General features: G+C 32.5%; 2 protein-coding genes across 5 annotated transcripts in view; one reads left to right on the forward strand and one right to left on the reverse strand.

Annotated features, from left to right (window-relative positions):
• The window catches only part of LOC105219108 (serine/threonine-protein kinase ATM), a 64212-nt gene that overhangs the window by 29826 nt on the left and 10527 nt on the right, over positions 1-23859 (forward strand). Inside the window, exons 2-9 of one of the 3 annotated variants that reach the window (XM_054231442.1) lie at positions 20090-20346; positions 20395-20506; positions 20558-20725; positions 20783-21006; positions 21071-21169; positions 21230-21472; positions 21538-21671; positions 22854-23844. In XM_054231442.1, coding sequence (XP_054087417.1) covers positions 20143-20346; positions 20395-20506; positions 20558-20725; positions 20783-21006; positions 21071-21169; positions 21230-21472; positions 21538-21671; positions 22854-23844 — 2175 coding nt within the window. In that variant the 5' untranslated portion in view covers positions 20090-20142. Of the gene's footprint in view, positions 1-19990; positions 20347-20394; positions 20507-20557; positions 20726-20782; positions 21007-21070; positions 21170-21229; positions 21473-21537; positions 21672-22853; positions 23845-23859 lie in introns of those variants that run through there. The other 2 variants (XR_008471329.1, XM_011195034.3) reach the window with 2 other exon arrangements.
• LOC105219111 (small nuclear ribonucleoprotein F) lies at positions 16645-19352 on the reverse strand. Of its 2 annotated transcripts, none has more exons than XM_011195046.3 (2): positions 19061-19341; positions 16645-16872 (listed from the first exon to the last, which is right to left on the reverse strand). In XM_011195046.3, the coding sequence occupies exons 1-2, from the start codon at positions 19236-19238 to the stop codon at positions 16781-16783; spliced, it is 270 nt and encodes an 89-aa protein (XP_011193348.1). In that variant the 5' UTR covers positions 19239-19341; the 3' UTR covers positions 16645-16780. The 2 variants fall into 2 exon arrangements, with proteins under 2 accessions (XP_011193348.1, XP_054087429.1); XM_054231454.1 differs by lacking the exon at positions 16645-16872 and adding an exon at positions 18627-18996 and having other exon boundaries at positions 19061-19352.

Here is a 23859-nt window from a genome sequence, read left to right on the forward strand (position 1 = left end):
GAACTAAGTATTTGACATACCCGTTTTTTGACAATAAAATAGTAAACAATTCAATTATTTGTTTACATTAACCCATCTTTTTTTATCTTGAAGAATATAATATATATTGATAAAATTGTTTGCAATTTGTCAGTTGGAGCACAAAACATTAGTAAATTGCTTCCATGAGTTGTTTTGCATAAGCAGAAAGTATTCGGCATTTTCTTTTATTAATTTAAAAAATATATTTTTTGGTTTGAAATTTGTTTACTTAAATTTCAAAATTTGAACTTTTGAATAACTGTAAGGGTTAAATCAATGGCAACAAACATGTCAAATTCGAGTAAAAAAAATAAAATGTCGTATACTTAGTTCACTTTGTTGAATACACTTTGATCGGTTGTTTCCGATTTTTTTTATTGACATTTGATTGCGCAAACGGAAAAATTGTTTGATAAAATGAGATATATCGAGACGCTCATCTCTTTATTTGACTTAATGAATTTAAAACATGTACGATTGCAGAAAAACTAATTTATAAAAATTCCAGTCGATGGTACAGGATGGACTCTGACAAAGACCAATGTGACAGCGAGTTAATTTTAAATAGACGGCAGAAAACTGATGAATGCAATTATAAAAAAGTTAAAAGGACATATTATAGCAAGAACGTGTTTGAAAATAGTGTTTGTAGAAGATAACTAATATGGTTAAATAGGCCCAAGTCAACCTTAATGTTTGCTATTTAATCTGGTGGTGAACGAGGCCAAGACGAAATATCTCCTGCCGTCAAACAAACAGTCAGCGCATTCGCGTCTTGGCTCCCACGTCACTGTTGACAGTCATAACTTTGAAGTTGTAGATAATTTCATCTACCTGGGAACCAGTATTAACAGCAATAACAATGTCAGCCTGGAAATCCAACGCAGAATCACTCTTGCCAACAGGTGCTACTATGGACTAAGTAGGCAATTGAAAAGTAAAGTCCACTCTCGACGAACAAAAACCAAACTCTACAAGTCTCTCATCATTCCCGTCCTACTTTACGGTGCAGAAGCGTGGACGATGTCAACATCCGATGAGACGGCACTAGGAGTTTTCGAGAGAAAAGTTTTGCGGAAGATTTATGGTCCCTTAAACATTGGCAACGGCGAATACCGCAGACGATGGAACGATGAGCTGTATGTGTTATTCGACGACATAGACATAGTCCAGCGAATAAAAAAACAGCGGCTACGCTGGCTAGGTCATGTTGTTCGAATGGATGAAAGTGCTCCAGCTCTGAAAGTATTCGATGCAGTACCCGCTGGTGTAAGCCGAGGAAGAGGGAGACCTCCACTCCGATGGAAGGACCAGGTGGAGATGGACCTGGCTTCGCTTGATATAACCAATTGGCGCCAAACTGCCAGAAGGAGGGATACGTGGCGCGCTGTTTTGGACTCGGCTATAACCGCGTAAGTGGTGTCTACGCCAGTCAAGAAGAAGAAGAATACTAATTTCCGAAAATAAAATTAAATGTTGGTTTCATGGAGAACAATTTTAAATATTATATTCTCTATAACTTAATATTAAACCATTTGTAACGCAGTGTCATATCTAAGCTGTCACTACTTACCAAACCTTTTATAATTCAATCATGATATGGAAGCATGATTCAATTATAAAAGGTTTGATAAGTAAGCAGCTTTCTCACTCTTTCTTGACAACCCTTCTGCGTTAGCAAAACAATAACGTTTTTTTCGAAATATCTTCAAAAAATTGTTCAAAATCTTTTATTTAGTAGCAGATATTTACCAATACAGGAGGTAGGCAATACTGTTTCATTTTTGTCTGTTGTTTTCGAATTTTTATACTCTCGCAATAAAAATTGCTAAGAGAGTATTATAGTTTTGTTCACCTAACGGTTGTTTGTAACACCTAAAACTAAAAGAGTTAGATATAGAGTCATATATACCAAAGTGATCAGGGTGACGAGTAGATTTGAAATCCGGGTGTCTGTCCGTCCGTCCGTCTGTCCGTCTGTGCAAGCTGTAACTTGAGTAAAAATTAAGATATCTTGACGAAACTTGGCACAAATATTCCTTGGCACCATAAGAAGAACAAGTTCGAAAATGGGCGGAATCGGACCATTACCACGCCCTCAAAATGGCGAAAACCGAAAACACATGATCGGTTATTGTATTTAACTCGCAAACTAATAAAGCTATATAAACCAAACTTTCTGCAGTCGGTTCTCTTACATACCCCACCACACACCATGAAAATAGTTGAAATGAAATCGGATAATAACCACGCCCACCTCCCATACAAAGGTTAGGTTGAAAATTACTAAAAGTGGGTTAACTAACTAACGAAAAACGTCAGCAACACTAAATTTTGCAGAAGAAATAGCAGAAGGGAGCTGTACTCAGATTTTTTACAAAATGGAAAATGGGCGTGGCATCGCCCACTCATGGGTCAAAAACCATATCTCAGGAACTACTCGACCGATTCGAATGAAATTCGGTATATAATATTTTCTTGACACCCTGATGACACGTGTGGAAAATAGATGAAATCGGTTCACAACCACGACAACTTCCCATGAAACTCAATTTTGAAATCCATCTTATTCCTTCACTTTATAATGTAAACATAAGGAACCAATGAAGATAACGGAATAAAACTTTACACAATTAGTGCATACCATCTCTGGCTTCACTTGGGAAAAAATTGTCGAAAACGGACCATAACTTTTCAAGGCCCCAGATATCGAACATGTTGAACTCAGCGCCTAAGGATACATTTTAACCGAAAATATGGGTAAATCTCTCAGATATCGCAATTTAATTCAGAGGAAATTGTTTTCTTCTAATAGTGTGTGTCTGTTCCAAAAATTATTAAAATCGGGTCATAACATTTCCATATACCTCATTGTAGGTTTTTCAAAAGTATCTTCTCCTAGCTCCCATATACCTAATTATAGGTTTTTCAAAAATACGGTTAGCTTTATTCCGCATATATGTATTTGTTAAATTTCTTCAATAAATTGCGAGTATAAAATGTTCGGTTGCACCCGAACTTAGCCTTTCCTTACTTGTTTTTATTGACATTTGATTTTTACATTGCGCAAACGGAAAAATTGTTTGATAAAATGAGATATATCGAGACGCTCATCTCTTTATTTGACTTAATGAATTTAAAACATGTACGATTGCAGAAAAACTAATTTATAGAAATTCCAGTCGATGGTACAGGATGGACTGTGACAAAGACCAATGTGACAGCGAGTTAATTTTAAATAGACGGCAGAAAACTGATGAATGCAATTATAAAAAAGTTAAAAGGACATATTATAGCAAGAACATGTTTGAAAATAGTGTTTGTAGGAGATAACTAATATAGTTAAATAGGCAGAAGGCAATTGGGACTATATCCTCAACTCTGACACTTTTTGTAACCCTCTCGATGAAAGATTACGTAATCAATCAAAGTTATTTATCCATTGTTAGAATCTTCCTAGCGCGTCAATTGAAGCGAAAGCATAATGTGTAGGTCAATTTCTGCCCGACTAATCTGTTCGAGGGTATCTGATGATTTATAATTAAGTTCTAAAACTAATTTCGGAAAATAAAATTAAATGTTTGTTTCATGGAGAACAATTTTAAATTTTATATTCTCTATAACTTAATATTAAATATATATTAACTCTCTGGACTGGACGTGACTTATGTACCTATACAATATAAATTCAAACCATTATTAGTAGAAAATCGGACATATTTTCATGCCACTTATTAATTTTGGATCTAGAATAGTCGTATATTTTACACTACTTAAAATATATTTTTACTACGTTCACCAAAAAAGCGAATATTTTTTCCCCGTTTTTATTTCCTTCGCAATTACAACCATTTGTAACGCAGTGTCAAATCTAAGCTGTCACTACTTACCAAACCTTTTATAATTCAATCATGATATGGAAGCACAATGGAAAACATATGTTTTACGAATGCCATGTATAAAATTATGTTTGACAAATGGAAATTTCTATTGAAAAAAAATAAAATTGGGTTGAAAAAATATTAAAATGAATATTGAAAATGAAGGTAAACAATAAAAGGACACCGAAATTGACCGCATGCGATTACACCTATTACAACTCGTTGGAAATCATAAAACCACCATGTAATTCAAGCGATTCCATATTTTCTTTTTCAGTAAATAATTTCTTATTTTATTCTTTTGACAAATAATTCAAAATTCTAAGCATTTCAAAACAAAAATCAGCTGTTACTTAATCACAGCTTAAGTCTACCATTTTCAGTACTTAAGCATAACTTAAGTATGAATTGTAAAACACTGTACGAACTGTGAAACCGGGCATAAATGAATCCCGATTAAGTGCCTCAAGGTACTTACCAAGCTTTTTCTCAAATACTTCGATCTAAATTTTTTTATTTTACAATGAAATTCACATTTATTTCTTATTAATAACAAAAATACTTATTAATAACAACGAATATGAAAAAAAAAACATTACAAAACTATGTATATGTTTTTCTTTTGACAATACTCAGCGCATTCAATGTCAAAAATATTAGAAGACACTTGAAGGAGGAAAATTGCAAACAATTTTGTTTTTGTGGCTTAAATATTAAGCGGTGGCTCTTAAGCGGAAAATTGTATATGTAAATTTAGAGAAAAAACAACGAAACAACAAAAATATGGTCACTTAAGCAGGAAAGGCACTTAAACGGGGATTACTGAAATTACTAACGCACCAGTCTTAGCAACACCAAAGAAAAACTATAAGCCACTTGGTCTCAGAAAAATCAGTAATAGCGAAATAGAAAAACTTGTAAATGAAAAAAGGCGTGCTAAACGAGAATGTCAGATAAATCGCTCCCCTTCCACTCAGAATCAGCTGTGCGCAATTAAAAAAAAACCTCTTAAACGCGTGGAAAAATTCAACAATGAAATGCATATAAAGAAACTGCGTCCAAACTCAAGTAAGCAAAATTTCCTTTGGAAAGCCCAAAAGGCTAAGCAGTAACGTCGGAGCATTTGAATCAAATCTTAATATAAAATCGCACTATGAAAATGCAGACATCAGCTAGTGCTGCTTTTTGTTCTTCCTGCATAGGATATTGAGCTCGGAACAGGAATATTTTTAAACAGTAAATAGCGCGTGCCATCCATCTGGCTTGATGCATTGCTGCTGGAGGACGAAGTTGATTAATTGTTGTGCAGCAAAATATGCAATGTCATCGATTACATCGTTAATGCTTTCACGGCAATGTTCATCCTCCATACCATTTTGATATTTTTCAATGTCAAGCTTTGACCAAGATTTCTTAAATTCTTTTAATAACGGAATATCGGGGCTTGGTGTGAAGTCGGAAGTTTAGCTTCAAACACTCCTCTCAGGACTATCTCAAATATATGGTGTCGACAAGAGAGATAAAGCAGCTCTCTATCAAGCATTTGCTCTAAGAGCACACAGGCACCACTCAATCGGCCAGTGTTTGAAGCTGTAGTGTCACAACATAATGCCTGCACTTTCTCCGATACATTCCACTCCTCCAACGCATTATATACTGCTATTGCTTGTTCTTTGCCCGTTGAATTTGGCAGTTTTGAAACGGCAAGAAGTTGGTCATGGTCCATTCCTGAAACAACTATTGGCAACCGCTCAGCACTCTTATCATGGACATCTTGATTATAAATTGTATGTTATTTTTAGATACCTGCCTCTAATCTTTGTAAATAAAATCAAATTTGTACTTACTTAATGATGGCAGCATCTTACCATCCCAATGCACAACAAGGAATGGCGGAAGTGATGATTTAAACTTCTCTTTAATCAGCTCAGTTTGCACAGAGCGCAGGTGTTTTCTTTGATGATAAATTGACGTTTGAGTTATAACCAAGTCGTCAACATTGTGGCCAAGAGCTTCTGCAGCCGCTTGTAATATATAAACTGCATTCCGTACACTTACTTGGCATCGATCTAGGACAGAAACTAATTTTGCCGTTATAAATTGTTTTTGGCCTCTCTTGACTACTCTCGATTTCTTCAGTGACGGTATAGCTTCGGCTTGATCACTATCCACTTCGTTTGAATCATCAGAAATACCGCTAAATGATATTTCTCCCGGTTGAATTTTTTGTTCAGCAATATTTTGCTCCCGACGTTCTTCTTCATCATGCCTTCTTTTTTGCCTTTTTTCCACTGCTTGACATAAATTAAAATCGACTGATCCAAGGTAACCAACACGACCCTGCTGTCTTTGTCCGAGAAGAAAAAAGCCTATCTTCTTCAACCTTTACGAGTTTCATATATCTGCATGCGCAACATCAAATAAATTGTCCAAATTTTTAACAAAAGCTTTTTCTTTTTCACGGCAAGAATCACCGTACTTTTTATTATTTTTCTGCAGAAAACGCCACTCGTCATACAATTTTTGCAATTTTTTAGTGCAATGGTGCTTTTTTTTAGTGGGCAAACGAGGCTTTTCCCAAAATATTAGTACTTCTCGAATTACAAGATTTGCACTTTCACACACAAATAACTTTACTACACGAATATTAAAAAAAAGTACCTATAGCACTTGCTTATTTGATGGTAGTTTCGAGCCCAGATACTCAAGTTGATCGAACCAACCAAAAATATTTTATTTTTATTTCTTAAATCCATTTCACTTCAAATCACTCTTTCTTGCTTGTAAATATAAACAGAATGAGCTCACCGTAAAATGAGAAACGCCAGAAAGCATTGACGCCGAGACGGTGTAACGGTACTATCTTGCTCATCAAAGAATCATAGTGCAAACAATACCAAAACAATAACGTAAGTGTTAGCAAAAGGCGTCTAGACGAAACGGTAAGTTGTCATCAATTGAGAAATATAGTTTTTGGAAATTGATTTTAACAAAAAAAATGTTTTCTTAATTCAATGCATTGATAATTTGATATAGTAAGAGACGAAATAAACCCGAATGAAGCAATATAAAATAATAATTTGTGAAATGTAAATAATTTTTTGTAATGTATCATACATAATTCAGCGAATGTACCATTGTGGTATGAGTGACGTGCAATTAATAATACAATTTTCTATCGGCACTATAAGGCGTGGTCCGAGAAGCGTGAAATTTTCGTAGATTCATTTTCTTATCAAGTCTCAACTGTTTTCAACTTTCGTGACAAAAATTTCGAATAAAATAATTTTCCCATACAAAGTAAGAACAGACTACTGTATATAGTTTTGTAATGTTTTTTTCCATATTTATTATTATTAATAAGAAATAAATGTGACTTTTATTCTAAAAGAAATAATATTCGATCAAACTATTTGAGAAAAAGCTTGGTAAGTAGCACAAGGCACTTAATCGGGATTCATTTAAGTGACTTTCCCGCTTAAGTGTCTCAAAAGTCTTGCATGTTAAAAACGAAAGAAATCAGATCATAACCACGCCCACCTCACATACAAAAGTTAGGTTGAAAATTACTAAAAGTGGGTTAACTCACTAACGAAAAACGTCAGAAACACTAAATTTCACATAAGAAATGGCAGATGAAAGCTGCGCTCAGATTTTTTACAAAATGGAAAATGGGCGTGGCGTCGCCCACTTATGGGTCAAAAACCATATCTCAGGAACTACTCGACCGATTTCAATGAAACTTGGTTTGTAATAGTTTCCTTGCATCCCAATGATATGTTGTGAAAATAGGCCAAATCGCTTCACAATCACGCCTACTTCCTATATACCAGAACTTTGAAGACAATCTGAATCGTTTACTTTACAATATATAAAGTAAGTACTAGTGAAGATATCGGTGCAGAACTTTGCACAAATACTATGTTTATAGTGTGGCAGCCCCATTCTAAAAATCGCCGAAATCGGACCATATATCAAACACGAGGACCTCGGTGCTTCTAACCTAATATTATGGTTTCCAACTTTCAATGGATTTTATACGAATATGTGGGTCAAATTGTGTATTATATAATATAAATAAAGTTAAATATATAAATTGCGAGAGTATAAAATGTTCGGTTGCACCCGAACTTAGCCCTTCCTTACTTGTTTATAGATATTGTTATAAAGAATTTTTTTTTATTCGTAAGATGACTTTCAGACAATAGCATAACATATAATAAGCTCCAATTTATGTTGGTTAACACCCTTAGCATTCCATGTACAAATGTTGAGTAGGCTCATTTTTACTTTAAAAGTTTGTAACATTTGGTTTTGTGCTATGATGACTTCTTGAATCATATATTGCATTGTTGACATAACTTGTATCATGCATTGGGTAAGGTAAAAATCATTGTTTCCACGTTTGCATAGCTACCATGTGTATCATTATTTGTAAGATTACCTGGTTTCGAAATAGTATCCACAGTGTGTGTAATTTTGTTAGAGGGAATATTTAACATTTGATTTCGGCGTGTTTGAATTCCAACAGACATTTTCGTTTTTAGGTCTTTGTATACCGGGCAACACCTATAGTTTGCAGTGTGATTTCCACCACAATTACTACATTTTTATACTCTCGCAACAAAGTTGCTAAAGAGCTATTATACTCTCTTTTGTCCACATAACGGTTGTTTGTAAGTCCTTAAACTAAACGAGTTAGATATAAGGTTATATATACCAAAGTTATCAGGGTGACGAGTAAAGTTCAAATCCAGATGTCTGTCTGTCCATCCGTGCAAGCTGTAACTTGAGTAAAAATTGAGATATCTTAATGAAACTTGGAACACGTGTTCCTTGGCACCATAAGAAGGTTAAGTTCGAAGATGTGCCGAAAACACATAAAGACTCTCTTTTGTCCACATAACGGTTGTTTGTAAGTCCTTAAACTAAACGAGTTAGATATAAGGTTATATATACCAAAGTTATCAGGGTGACGAGTAAAGTTCAAATCTAGATGTCTGTCTGTCCATCCGTGTAAGCTGTAACTTGAGTAAAAATTGAGATATCTTAATGAAACTTGGAACACGTGTTCCTTGGCACCATAAGAAGGTTAAGTTCGAAGATGTGCCGAAAACACATAAAGAGCTATAACTAAGCCATAAATAAAGCTCTTAAAGTGAAATTTTGTACAATGGATTGTTCTAGGAAGAGGTATATTTGGATGTAATTTTTTTGTGAAAGTGGGCATGGCCCTTTTTGTACATATCTCGTAAACCACTAAAGCCATATCAACGAAACTCGCAAGAGTCGTTTTTTTCAGGCATTTCCTTATATAGTCCAAAAATGGAGGAAATCGGATTATAACCACCTCCCATACAAAGATTACGTTGAAAACTACTAAAAATGTTTTAATTCAGTAAGGAAACCCTACAGAAATCTTAAATTTCATTATAAAGAAGTTACATATGAGCTGCACTCAAAATGGAATAAAAAAAATTAAATGTGCGTGGTTCCGCCCACTTATGCGTCAAAACCATATCTCCAAAACTACTCGACCAATTTCAATGAAATTCGGTTTGTAATATTTTCCTTGCATCTCATGTTGTAAAAATATGCCAAATCGGTTCACAGCCACGCCTACTTCCTATATACCAAACTTTGAAGACGATCTGAATCGTTTACTTTACAATATATAAAGTAATCACTAGAGAAGATATCGGAATATAACTTTGCACAAATCCTACATTTATAGTGTGGCATCGCCTTCCAAAAATCGTCGAAATCGGACCATAAATATTCAAGGCTCCATATCGAACATGACGACCTTAGTGCTTCTAATAAATTTTTTACCGAAAATATAAGTAAGTCTCTCAGATATTTAAAAGAAATTCGGAGGGAATATATTTATTTTAATAATATGTCTCCGTGCCTAAAATATGTGATATCGGGTCATAACTTCACCTAACTCCCATATACCTAATATTAGGGTTTCCAACTTTCAATGAACTTTATAATATATATATGACGAATATGAGGGTCAAATTGTGTGTTATATTAATAAAATTAAATAAATAAATTGAGAGAGTATAAAATGTGCGGTTAGCCTTTCTTAATTGTTTATTTAAATCCTCTTTTTAAGAGAAAATTTTGACACAGACACTGCGTAGGGTGCAATACGCTTTCGTGTGTCCATACTCTTGGCAGTTGGTGTATTGTACCGGACTGCTTCTTTTATGTGGTTCCTCCACGGTGATTCTGCGATGAAGCAGATATTTTAAATTTTAAATCTGGTGAGTTTCATTTTTCTTAAGGTAGTTAGAATTTGGTATAAATTCTATTTTGAACATGGGTTGTAGGACTCTATTTCTGTTAAAAATGTTTACTACTGATTTAATACTAAAGCCACATTATTTCAGTGGCACCGTTCAGTCACCGTCGGATGATGATTATCTATTATTGGCATGTGCAGCAATTCTTATGAAAAAAAATTTCTCCATTTTTGTATTATTTTATATTATTTAGTTTATTTTAGTATATTTGATTTTACTTTATTTTATTTTATTATTTCAATTTAATTTAATTTTATTTTATTTATTTATTTTATTTTTTTTTATTTAATTTAATTTAATTTATTTATTTATTTTATTTTATTTTTTCCGCTTCGCTTCACTTCACTTTTCTATGTCCTCTCAGCTTGAAATCTTCCCTGCAAATGAGCTCATGCTTGTCAAACATGAGTGGAGACGATCAAATTATCGTCCGTCAAATAGAAATATCAAAAATTTTTGATTTTCATCAAACAGAGCCGACAACAGGTCGGTGTAGCGTACGTGTAGCCGACGAGAGCCGACGACACCAACACACTTAAAGTGTTTGACGCAATTATTTGATCGTCTCCAAGGCACTTTAACTTCGTTAGAGTCTACCGAAGACTCTATTACGTATATATATTTTTGAATAAAAAAATTTAAAAAAAATCTGATTTTCACATTACGAATTAAACACTTTTTACAAATTGTTTTGGACTATCGACACAACTTTATACGGCGTTAACTCGGAATAACTGCTTTAATCGGGGTTAATTCGAGAGTTATCTCACTTAACTCCGTTTGCTAACTCCCACTTAATCCTCAAAATTTTAGAGAGTTAAGTGCTGAACACAAAGACGATACAACACGGCGTAGCGACGGCTGACCACAAATGTCGCTTCGAAGCCAGCGTCTTGAACATTTTGAAGACCGCAGCGACATATCAAACAGCAATTTCATTGTTGCCGTACTAACATCTTTCACTTCAATAAAATTTACATATTTAGTTTAAAGTGAAATTATTTACGCAAAAAATGTAAAAATTGGCGATTTATTTGTTCTAAATAATCGATTGTTATTATAAATGATATATCAAAGCTATTTAACGTTTCTGCTGGCAAAATAACGTCAATTTGTTATAACTTTTAATAATTTTACATTTCACATGTTAGTGGCATAGCTCATGGCTCTACAGCGGCCATTGTCGTCGGCAAAATTAGAAACATTTCCGCCATAATTGCTTTCTATCCAATTTTATTTCACCAAAATGGAAATATTGTTGCCAATCAGCTGTTATGGGAGTTTATAGCTCGCTTTGCTGCCGTCTGTCACCCACAAAATTGGAACTGATAAAGAGCGCAGTTAATCGGGGTTAACTTTGCCGTCTGTCTAGCGTATAACGAACAGCAATTCATTTTTATATCCATAGATTACAAATTGTTTGTATGGGAGACTAGAAACGTGTCTACTTTTTCAGGCGATTTTTTTTTAATTTTTCTCTCCGTCAGAACCATTATTGCACTTCAAGGAATATTCTAAAAAAAAGTCAAATCGGTTCGGCTGTTTTCGAGATATGCGCTTAGCAACTTTAGCTTTAGCGAATAATTTTTATATTATAGATAGATGGACAATGAAAATTCTTACATTTCAGCATACTCTACTCAAAAATCGTGTTTTTTGAATTATGACACTATTCATGTAAAAGAGGGATATTCTGGAATTTTGTTTATTACAGTTTACTATTGTTTGCCTCTTGACTCTGTATTCATAAGTGTAAAAGCATATTTTTGTTCGCTTCCATACGATATAGGGACTCTTTTAAAATTCTGCCACGATATGAAACTATAAAATGTTGTAATATGTAATATGATAAAATGATAAAGATTTATATTTTCCCTTTTCTAAACGATAAAATGTGTTATATAGCAGGATACGAGGTGATCGATGAACCAATCATGTGTATATTTGAAGAATGTTTTAAATATATATATGTGTGTATATGTTTAACTTTTATTAAAATTCTAATACAAATTTTTATTATATTCACACTACAAAGCTTAATTCTAAAAACCGGCTGAAGGTTTATCAATATTATTTCGGTTTGCCGTTTTAAAATAAGTTACTTTAATCTCTCATTTCTCCTTCCTCATCCTCATCATCTACGCCTTTTATATATAATACGTTGTTACAGCGTATAAGAACTTCACCTAAGTTTCCTGAAAAAAAAAGTTAAAATCTCATCATTTAATACACAAGTCAAGTAGATGTAAAAGTAGAAGCCACCAGATGTTATATATATATCAATGATGCTCGTTAAAAACTGTTATGTTGGAACTTTTGTACATTTTTACTAAAAAAACTTTATTTTATGTTAAGAATAATGCACTTTTTCGCTTTAAAAGTACACAAAATAATATAAGTATTAATTATTGAAGACCAAAAGTGAATATTTAGAACTTATATACTTGAAATCGTTTTGTTCTATCATTACAATTAAATTTTGCACATACTTATTATATAATTAGAGGGGGCTTAAGATGTGTTATTGCACATTCAAGACGAACGAAGATGAAAGTAATTTAATGAAAATTTCAATTGTAATGCAAGTAAATTTACAATTTTGTTATTATATATCAAATAGCTACTTTACTGGTCCAATACATTGTTAAAAATATTATTCACGAAATTAAGAGTCACCTCCAATTTAAAAATTATCATTCATTCCCACAGTAAGGTTTACGTACATAAGTCAAGTTAATTTAAGATATTTTGTTGAAATTAATATAATCGCTTTACATTCTATCGGAAGCGTACGTATTTGCAAGTGACCAATTTTCATACTTTCAAGAATCACAAAATAGGCGGCTAAAGCAATTCAGAACGTATACGTATTATTATTAAATCTTTACTACTATTATAAATAGAAAAGATTTGTAATGAATAAACTCAAAAATTAAACATTATTTCACCATTGGAAAGCTACATTCACCCTGAGTAACATAGGCTATATTTATTGCTAGTAAATATTAGGGATCCGTATTAAAACTTAACCAAAGTAATCCAAGATGTGGAAACTATTCATGATTGAACAAAAGTATGCGATTGCTATTGCCAAATATGACATGATACGAAACTCTCTCATTTTCCTCAACCCGAATTCCCTGATCTTTCATTTTCAGTTGGTAGCAATGTGAGTTTAAGGAATTCTTATTTAACAGGTCATGTCGGAAAAGGCTTGATGCCAGACGTACACGTATGTAAATATGTTAAGTTCGAAGATGTGCCGAAAACACATAAAGAGCTATAACTAAGCCATAAATAAAGCTCTTAAAGTGAAATTTTGTACAATGGATTGTTCTAGGAAGAGGTATATTTGGATGTAATTTTTTTGTGAAAGTGGGCATGGCCCTTTTTGTACATATCTCGTAAACCACTAAAGCCATATCAACGAAACTCGCAAGAGTCGTTTTTTTCAGGCATTTCCTTATATAGTCCAAAAATGGAGGAAATCGGATTATAACCACCTCCCATACAAAGATTACGTTGAAAACTACTAAAAATGTTTTAATTCAGTAAGGAAACCCTACAGAAATCTTAAATTTCATTATAAAGAAGTTACATATGAGCTGCACTCAAAATGGAATAAAAAAAATTAAATGTGCGTGGTTCCGCCCACTTATGCGTCAAAACCATATCTCCAAAACTACTCGACCAATTTCAATGAAATTCGGTTTGTAATATTTTCCTTGCATCTCATGTTGTAAAAATATGCCAAATCGGTTCACAGCCACGCCTACTTCCTATATACCAAACTTTGAAGACGATCTGAATCGTTTACTTTACAATATATAAAGTAATCACTAGAGAAGATATCGGAATATAACTTTGCACAAATCCTACATTTATAGTGTGGCATCGCCTTCCAAAAATCGTCGAAATCGGACCATAAATATTCAAGGCTCCATATCGAACATGACGACCTTAGTGCTTCTAATACATTTTTTACCGAAAATATAAGTAAGTCTCTCAGATATTTAAAAGAAATTCGGAGGGAATATATTTATTTTAATAATATGTCTCCGTGCCTAAAATATGTGATATCGGGTCATAACTTCACCTAACTCCCATATACCTAATATTAGGGTTTCCAACTTTCAATGAACTTTATAATATATATATGACGAATATGAGGGTCAAATTGTGTGTTATATTAATAAAATTAAATAAATAAATTGAGAGAGTATAAAATGTGCGGTTAGCCTTTCTTAATTGTTTATTTAAATCCTCTTTTTAAGAGAAAATTTTGACACAGACACTGCGTAGGGTGCAATACGCTTTCGTGTGTCCATACTCTTGGCAGTTGGTGTATTGTACCGGACTGCTTCTTTTATGTGGTTCCTCCACGGTGATTCTGCGATGAAGCAGATATTTTAAATTTTAAATCTGGTGAGTTTCATTTTTCTTAAGGTAGTTAGAATTTGGTATAAATTCTATTTTGAACATGGGTTGTAGGACTCTATTTCTGTTAAAAATGTTTACTACTGATTTAATACTAAAGCCACATTATTTCAGTGGCACCGTTCAGTCACCGTCGGATGATGATTATCTATTATTGGCATGTGCAGCAATTCTTATGAAAAAAAATTTCTCCATTTTTGTATTATTTTATATTATTTAGTTTATTTTAGTATATTTGATTTTACTTTATTTTATTTTATTATTTCAATTTAATTTAATTTTATTTTATTTATTTATTTTATTTTTTTTTATTTAATTTAATTTAATTTATTTATTTATTTTATTTTATTTTTTCCGCTTCGCTTCACTTCACTTTTCTATGTCCTCTCAGCTTGAAATCTTCCCTGCAAATGAGCTCATGCTTGTCAAACATGAGTGGAGACGATCAAATTATCGTCCGTCAAATAGAAATATCAAAAATTTTTGATTTTCATCAAACAGAGCCGACAACAGGTCGGTGTAGCGTACGTGTAGCCGACGAGAGCCGACGACACCAACACACTTAAAGTGTTTGACGCAATTATTTGATCGTCTCCAAGGCACTTTAACTTCGTTAGAGTCTACCGAAGACTCTATTACGTATATATATTTTTGAATAAAAAAATTTAAAAAAAATCTGATTTTCACATTACGAATTAAACACTTTTTACAAATTGTTTTGGACTATCGACACAACTTTATACGGCGTTAACTCGGAATAACTGCTTTAATCGGGGTTAATTCGAGAGTTATCTCACTTAACTCCGTTTGCTAACTCCCACTTAATCCTCAAAATTTTAGAGAGTTAAGTGCTGAACACAAAGACGATACAACACGGCGTAGCGACGGCTGACCACAAATGTCGCTTCGAAGCCAGCGTCTTGAACATTTTGAAGACCGCAGCGACATATCAAACAGCAATTTCATTGTTGCCGTACTAACATCTTTCACTTCAATAAAATTTACATATTTAGTTTAAAGTGAAATTATTTACGCAAAAAATGTAAAAATTGGCGATTTATTTGTTCTAAATAATCGATTGTTATTATAAATGATATATCAAAGCTATTTAACGTTTCTGCTGGCAAAATAACGTCAATTTGTTATAACTTTTAATAATTTTACATTTCACATGTTAGTGGCATAGCTCATGGCTCTACAGCGGCCATTGTCGTCGGCAAAATTAGAAACATTTCCGCCATAATTGCTTTCTATCCAATTTTATTTCACCAAAATGGAAATATTGTTGCCAATCAGCTGTTATGGGAGTTTATAGCTCGCTTTGCTGCCGTCTGTCACCCACAAAATTGGAACTGATAAAGAGCGCAGTTAATCGGGGTTAACTTTGCCGTCTGTCTAGCGTATAACGAACAGCAATTCATTTTTATATCCATAGATTACAAATTGTTTGTATGGGAGACTAGAAACGTGTCTACTTTTTCAGGCGATTTTTTTTTAATTTTTCTCTCCGTCAGAACCATTATTGCACTTCAAGGAATATTCTAAAAAAAAGTCAAATCGGTTCGGCTGTTTTCGAGATATGCGCTTAGCAACTTTAGCTTTAGCGAATAATTTTTATATTATAGATAGATGGACAATGAAAATTCTTACATTTCAGCATACTCTACTCAAAAATCGTGTTTTTTGAATTATGACACTATTCATGTAAAAGAGGGATATTCTGGAATTTTGTTTATTACAGTTTACTATTGTTTGCCTCTTGACTCTGTATTCATAAGTGTAAAAGCATATTTTTGTTCGCTTCCATACGATATAGGGACTCTTTTAAAATTCTGCCACGATATGAAACTATAAAATGTTGTAATATGTAATATGATAAAATGATAAAGATTTATATTTTCCCTTTTCTAAACGATAAAATGTGTTATATAGCAGGATACGAGGTGATCGATGAACCAATCATGTGTATATTTGGAGAATGTTTTAAATATATATATGTGTGTATATGTTTAACTTTTATTAAAATTCTAATACAAATTTTTATTATATTCACACTACAAAGCTTAATTCTAAAAACCGGCTGAAGGTTTATCAATATTATTTCGGTTTGCCGTTTTAAAATAAGTTACTTTAATCTCTCATTTCTCCTTCCTCATCCTCATCATCTACGCCTTTTATATATAATACGTTGTTACAGCGTATAAGAACTTCACCTAAGTTTCCTGAAAAAAAAAGTTAAAATCTCATCATTTAATACACAAGTCAAGTAGATGTAAAAGTAGAAGCCACCAGATGTTATATATATATCAATGATGCTCGTTAAAAACTGTTATGTTGGAACTTTTGTACATTTTTACTAAAAAAACTTTATTTTATGTTAAGAATAATGCACTTTTTCGCTTTAAAAGTACACAAAATAATATAAGTATTAATTATTGAAGACCAAAAGTGAATATTTAGAACTTATATACTTGAAATCGTTTTGTTCTATCATTACAATTAAATTTTGCACATACTTATTATATAATTAGAGGGGGCTTAAGATGTGTTATTGCACATTCAAGACGAACGAAGATGAAAGTAATTTAATGAAAATTTCAATTGTAATGCAAGTAAATTTACAATTTTGTTATTATATATCAAATAGCTACTTTACTGGTCCAATACATTGTTAAAAATATTATTCACGAAATTAAGAGTCACCTCCAATTTAAAAATTATCATTCATTCCCACAGTAAGGTTTACGTACATAAGTCAAGTTAATTTAAGATATTTTGTTGAAATTAATATAATCGCTTTACATTCTATCGGAAGCGTACGTATTTGCAAGTGACCAATTTTCATACTTTCAAGAATCACAAAATAGGCGGCTAAAGCAATTCAGAACGTATACGTATTATTATTAAATCTTTACTACTATTATAAATAGAAAAGATTTGTAATGAATAAACTCAAAAATTAAACATTATTTCACCATTGGAAAGCTACATTCACCCTGAGTAACATAGGCTATATTTATTGCTAGTAAATATTAGGGATCCGTATTAAAACTTAACCAAAGTAATCCAAGATGTGGAAACTATTCATGATTGAACAAAAGTATGCGATTGCTATTGCCAAATATGACATGATACGAAACTCTCTCATTTTCCTCAACCCGAATTCCCTGATCTTTCATTTTCAGTTGGTAGCAATGTGAGTTTAAGGAATTCTTATTTAACAGGTCATGTCGGAAAAGGCTTGATGCCAGACGTACACGTATGTAAATATGCATTGAAATATAACTACAGTGGAACTTCTCTAACTCGAATTACCATAATCCACAAAAAAACTTCGAGTTAGAAAGATGATTTTGTGTAATTTTGTTTGTTGTATTTTGCTATTGTTTGGCTCTTGACGTCTGTATCTCATTCCTTGTGTTAGATGATTTATACAATCCATAAGTGTAATATCATATTTTTCCGCCCCCATACGATTAAGAGGGAAAGTTCGATTTATGGAAGGAAATTTGTATGAAAGTTGCCTTCTATTGCCTCTTCAAGAGTTCGAGTTATGGAGAACTTTAAGTTATAGAAATTCGAGTTACGGAAGTTCCACTGTATACACATACGTTCGGACATTGCACGAAATGGACTTTCATTGGTTGTGTTTTGGGGTAATATTGTCACCCAGGCATGATAGTGTCAACAAAATAAACAATCTAATAATTTAAAAGGTTAAGCTATTGAAGGACAATTTAATTGTGGCAACCATTATCACCGGACCAGCAGCTAGTCAACTAGCTCATGTACCGAATATTCCGATAATACCAAGTGATCTGCCAATTCTATTTAAATGGCTTCAATTTCCAGTGAAAACAAAAATTAAAATAAAAAAATAATAATTATTAAAAAATAATAACAATAATAATAATTATTAAAAAATAATAATAATAAAAGATGTTCGAATTTTCTTCATTTTACCCTTTTTAATGACCCCACGCAAAAGATATAAAGTATGGGAGAGTATTTGCGTAAAAATTATAACTTTTGAAATGTTTGCTTAATACTTCACGCGGGCGCGCTGCTAGTGTTATACATATATAGCAACAAAAATTGTTATAATAACGTTCAAGTCTTTAAAAGAATAATGATCACCTTTCTTTGCACAGATGTAATATAAGACCGCCAGGATACCCGCTATTATTTACAGAATGTTGTGTGCTGTCGCAATACAAATATTAAAACGTGCATATGAATATGTCTATATAAAATTTGTTGTGATCATTGTTTATAACCAAGTTTCAATTTATAGTTGTCGCACAAAATATTCCCAAAATTATTTTGAGAATTTGTGAAAAAAGAACCTGGACATATATATAACGCGTGAACGGAAGTAATTTTAATAAAAAAGAAAAAATAATACATTACCTGTCACTTGACCATCGGCGGTATGTTCCTCGGTATTGGCCAACTGCATATTCATGTAGCCATCTACGGAAACCAAGTATCCTTTATATTCGTGACCCCATTTGAGTTTTATTATAACCGCTTTACCAGTCAAACCATTAAGAAATGGTTTTGGATTAATAGGCATAGCAGCAGACATGATTAAATAATATGTTATTATTCAGTAAAACAAAACACCGGTAATGGAAACTACACACGTTTAATGTACGAATCAACGATTCACAAACAACTTATTGGAGATCAACTTATATACCAATCATTTTTTTCATTTATCGATAAACTATACTAACCATTGAAAATAATACCAATGTAAACAGAGCAATGTTTGACCGATAACACGAATTATTTAAGTGAAAATCTATTACAATTGAGTTCATGTAATCCTACATCCCGCCATTTGTTTTGATTTCTTGATTATTTCAGGCAAGATATATGACAGAAATTCGTATTAAAAGATGTGTCATTGTGTGGGTTTGACTGTAATTCGTAGCAGTACTTTTGCAGATTATTTTAATTTATTGTGTATATGTTGACATTTATTTTACCATAGTAAGCTGATAAAAACGCTCGTAATATTACCGAATGGTAATATAAGCTATAAAGAAGTACATAATCAGCTGTATTCATTAACAAATTAAATTTGTGTTGTGGTTTTAATTTTAATTTCTCATGAAACTAACTAGATTTGTTCTATTATTTTTTTTTATTTATTGAACATTTTGACTGACATATTATTATGAAGGGTGTTTTATTTGACCAGCAAATTAAGCTATTAGTTAAATAATAGTTAAACTTTGCTTATTAGCTAGTCTTAAGTAAAGGTTGTAAATTTTTCGAATTGCTAGAATTAAGAATTTTGATGCGGAAGCTATAGTCTGGTAACGTTAAGTGTGCTTTGAGAAAAACAAAGCTTTCATATCAGATGTTACTTTCGTTATTCGCTAATTTTTTAAAAGGTTCATCTCTCTTAAAAGGATTTTTAAATTTCAGCTTAAGTTTATCATTTTGTTGGAGGCGAATTGGCGTATTTTTATAAAATAAACATGTCTACTCAACTGCAACAAATAGCAACGTTATGTCCAGAACTACGTTCTGACAAAACACCAACGAGAAACAAAGCAATGGAACGCTTGGAGACAATTTTAGTTAATTCAAAGGATGAGTTAATCCAAAGGCTGCGTGGTAAACACACCGAAGACATTACTTGGAATGAAATATTCTGCAGTGCCATTGATGCAGTGCTCAAGGTTTGCATTGACTTACAAATTAAGCCATTGATTTATATATTTTTTTAGCATGCGGCTAAAGTTGTGGAGTTAAAGGACCAAAAGAGCATTCAAGCTATGCTCAACAAAAATCATATCTATCGTTCAGTTATTCATAAGCTAATCGATTACAATTTGGAAAGTATGTTATACATTTTTTTGTGAGATTTTTTAAATGCATATGTTTCTTTAGATTCAAATAACTTCTTGACGAAATCTTCAATTTACCATGCATTTTGTAGTGGTTTTACCACTACAAGTGCCGTAAAAATTTTTGGCAGTTTATTTATACAGATTGTAGAACGTGGAATTTACAAATGTCCTACATATGTTCAAGAAATGAAAGTTGATGAATATGGGAGTAAGTTGTTTACCGTGCAGGCTATAATTGTAATAATTGTTAATTTGATATCAACAGATATTCTATCTAATTTGTTTGAAATAACCATTCCGGGAGATGAGATTCTTCATTTTGAAGTGCTGAGCTGCATCGTTAAAACTATCGAATTAGCGGTCCAGCATGTCCATATACAGGACGAAATCGTGGATTACTTTCCGGAAATTTTGCCTTTTGCACGAAGAGCTAGTGATGATCGAAAAAAATCAGACGTTATAAAACTATATTATTTTTTTATATCACAGGTAAATTCTATAGAAACAGTTCTTAAATTGATATACTGATACGAGTTTCTTTATTATTCCATAGTTAACTATAGACTATCATTATACAATTTGCGAGTCCATACAGGATACATTACCAGTTTTGTGTGATATGTATAATCTTCAATTGAAACCAGAAATTAAAGTAATTATTTGCACAGACTTAATTGTAGTGATTATATACAATTATTATTCTATTTTGTAGGAGATTTTTTTTTCATCAATATACTTATCAATACATGCCATATATCCAAATATTAATAATGGCTGTTTCAAAACAATGAAAATTAAAATTAAAGATAGTTGGAAGAAGACTCTGAACAAATTGAAATCTGTAGTGGAATTGGAAATAAGAGAAAGAAAAACGACAATTCAACGATCAATTCAAAGTGGCCGTGAAAAGTACCTGGAGAGCTTTATTGATATGGCTAGCGTTATTGTATATGTGGTATGATATAATGAAAAATATAAATTTATACTTAATTCGAATTATATATATTTCTTCTCCCTAAGATATTTTGGCATATTAATGCTAACACCGACGTTGCGGAAATGAATGAACCTTTGAAAAAGGTCTCAAAAGTTTCAGACAAGTTGGATATTATTTTACGTCTTATCCAAAGTGACAATACTATTAATGAAACTTGGTACGTATATTAGTGATGAGCGATATGAATAACTGTGATTTCAGTGATTGCTATTTTTAAATCACTGTGATTTTATATTGCTATTGCGGTCGCAACAAAAAAACGAATTTATGAGAAATTGTACTTATTTTTTTTAATTTTCTACGTTTACATTTTTATATTTTACAATATCCAAAATTTACCTGCACTGCACTTTTGTAATCACAATTAACTAATTAAAAAATTTTGGGTACATTTAACTGCTTTTGTAATCACCGTACCCAAAATCAGGGTTCTCATTTACTACTCTGTAGCAGCAAAATTTCTAGAATTATTGCTATGCTATCACTACCGCTCTCACTTTGTCGAGAGCCACAGCGTAGCCTAGCATAACAATGTAAAAGTATGTGCTCTACTCTACTCCGAGTTTTGTTAGGTAAAAAACTATAGATGGGAGCAAAAAATTAAATTCTGCGCTATGCTCTGTCGTAGCGGTAGCACAGCAGAGCTAATGAAAATTTTAATGTGCTACGGCTCTCGCATGTGTTTGTTGTTTTTTCTTTTTCTTCAGAAATCATTTCGAAGTATTGCATAGAGCTGTGCAATATACATTGAAGTACAGTAGTTTTAACAAATCCTTTTCTGGACTTAACTCTCTAGAAACGACTAAGAGTGGCGAGGTCCCTGCAATTACAGCCAATAGCGATTTCTACTTGCCAGTCCCATTATTGTAGGCAATTTCTGAAGACATGACAACGCATTGCAGTGAAGGGGTCTGGCCTTACCGGCTTAGTGATCGCAGCCATTTTTCTTGCTGTCGGCAAGTTCGTTGTCTTGTATGCCTTTGTGTTCAGAAACCCAGACCCCATTTGCAACGCTAAAATAAAAAGGTGTTATTGATGAAAGAATGTTGCAAATGAATTCAATATTCGTTAATCGGCGAAATCATATGAACTTGTACTATAACTCTCTTAGTTTCATTACATTAGGCACGTATGTTAGAGGAAATACTGATTTTGTTAATTTTAATCAATACACTTGAACGCACGGTGAGACGGATGGACGTTTACCGTAAACACATGTTGCGAGAGTAAAAAATTTTGTTTATGCTGATTTTCTTTCAAATTTTTACAGCTTATTTAATTAAGTAATAAAAAAATTGTTATCAAATCTTGGTGGTTACATATGTATAAAATATTTCAGGTTCGCAATCTTGGCTGCTCTCCTTAATACTCAACGGAATATTATAAATCTTTCCAATTATCAAGAGCTGCTTCAATTCGTTTCAAATGTGTTAAATATTTCGGCAAATGTGGTGATCTGGAAGAGTATACGACGAAGTCTGATAGCGATATTAAAGTTTGAAGACAGTAGATCGTCATGTAGTGACAAAGTTTACATGAGTTATAGTGAGAAAACATGGATAAAAATCGTAGATTTTTTAATATCTGAGTCATCTGAAAGTAATGATATTATAACAGAGAAACAAATATTACTACAAGAATTAATAAAGCACGACAAACTCTCGTTCGAGTCAAGCAAGAGGCTGATTCAAGCTATTATTAGTAATAGTATTCTAAGGCGAACTGAGACATTTGAGACTATTCGTACAATTTTGATATATTCAGATATTTGTGGGATAGATAAAAATTCCAACATTATTGAACAAATTTTAAAATGGGCTTTTGAAGTAAATGAGAAAATAAATACTAGAAGTATTCTACAAAATATTGATCCCGTCGATATTACACTTATAAACGATACGTGTGCTATTGCAGTCATAAATTTCTTAAATGAACAACAAATATTTACATTAACTTCAGGCGAAGATGAAATACAAATGAATTTCAGTAATTTAAACGTACTCCAATATAAATACAACATAAAATTTGTATGCTTGGAAGAGCATGGTAAAGCTATTAAATTAAGACAAAATGCGGCTGATCCAGATGACATTTCTTCAGAAGAACTTAGCAATTGCTTATTTCAAAATACCTATGAACTCCTGATGCGCACTCTGAATATAGAAATTTCCAAGCAAACAAAATGCGCTAGTATTGTTTCGGACATGACATCACTAAATAAATTAGCAGATCTCATGAAAGCGTTCCTGAATTATGGAGTATTTACTAATAAAAATTTAATACAGTGTCCGCTAATAAAACGAATCGGATTCTTTCTTAGCCATATGGAGGTATGCTTACTCACT

Source organism: Zeugodacus cucurbitae, chromosome 5 (assembly GCF_028554725.1).
Source record: "Zeugodacus cucurbitae isolate PBARC_wt_2022May chromosome 5, idZeuCucr1.2, whole genome shotgun sequence".
Classification (NCBI taxonomy): domain Eukaryota; kingdom Metazoa; phylum Arthropoda; class Insecta; order Diptera; family Tephritidae; genus Zeugodacus; species Zeugodacus cucurbitae.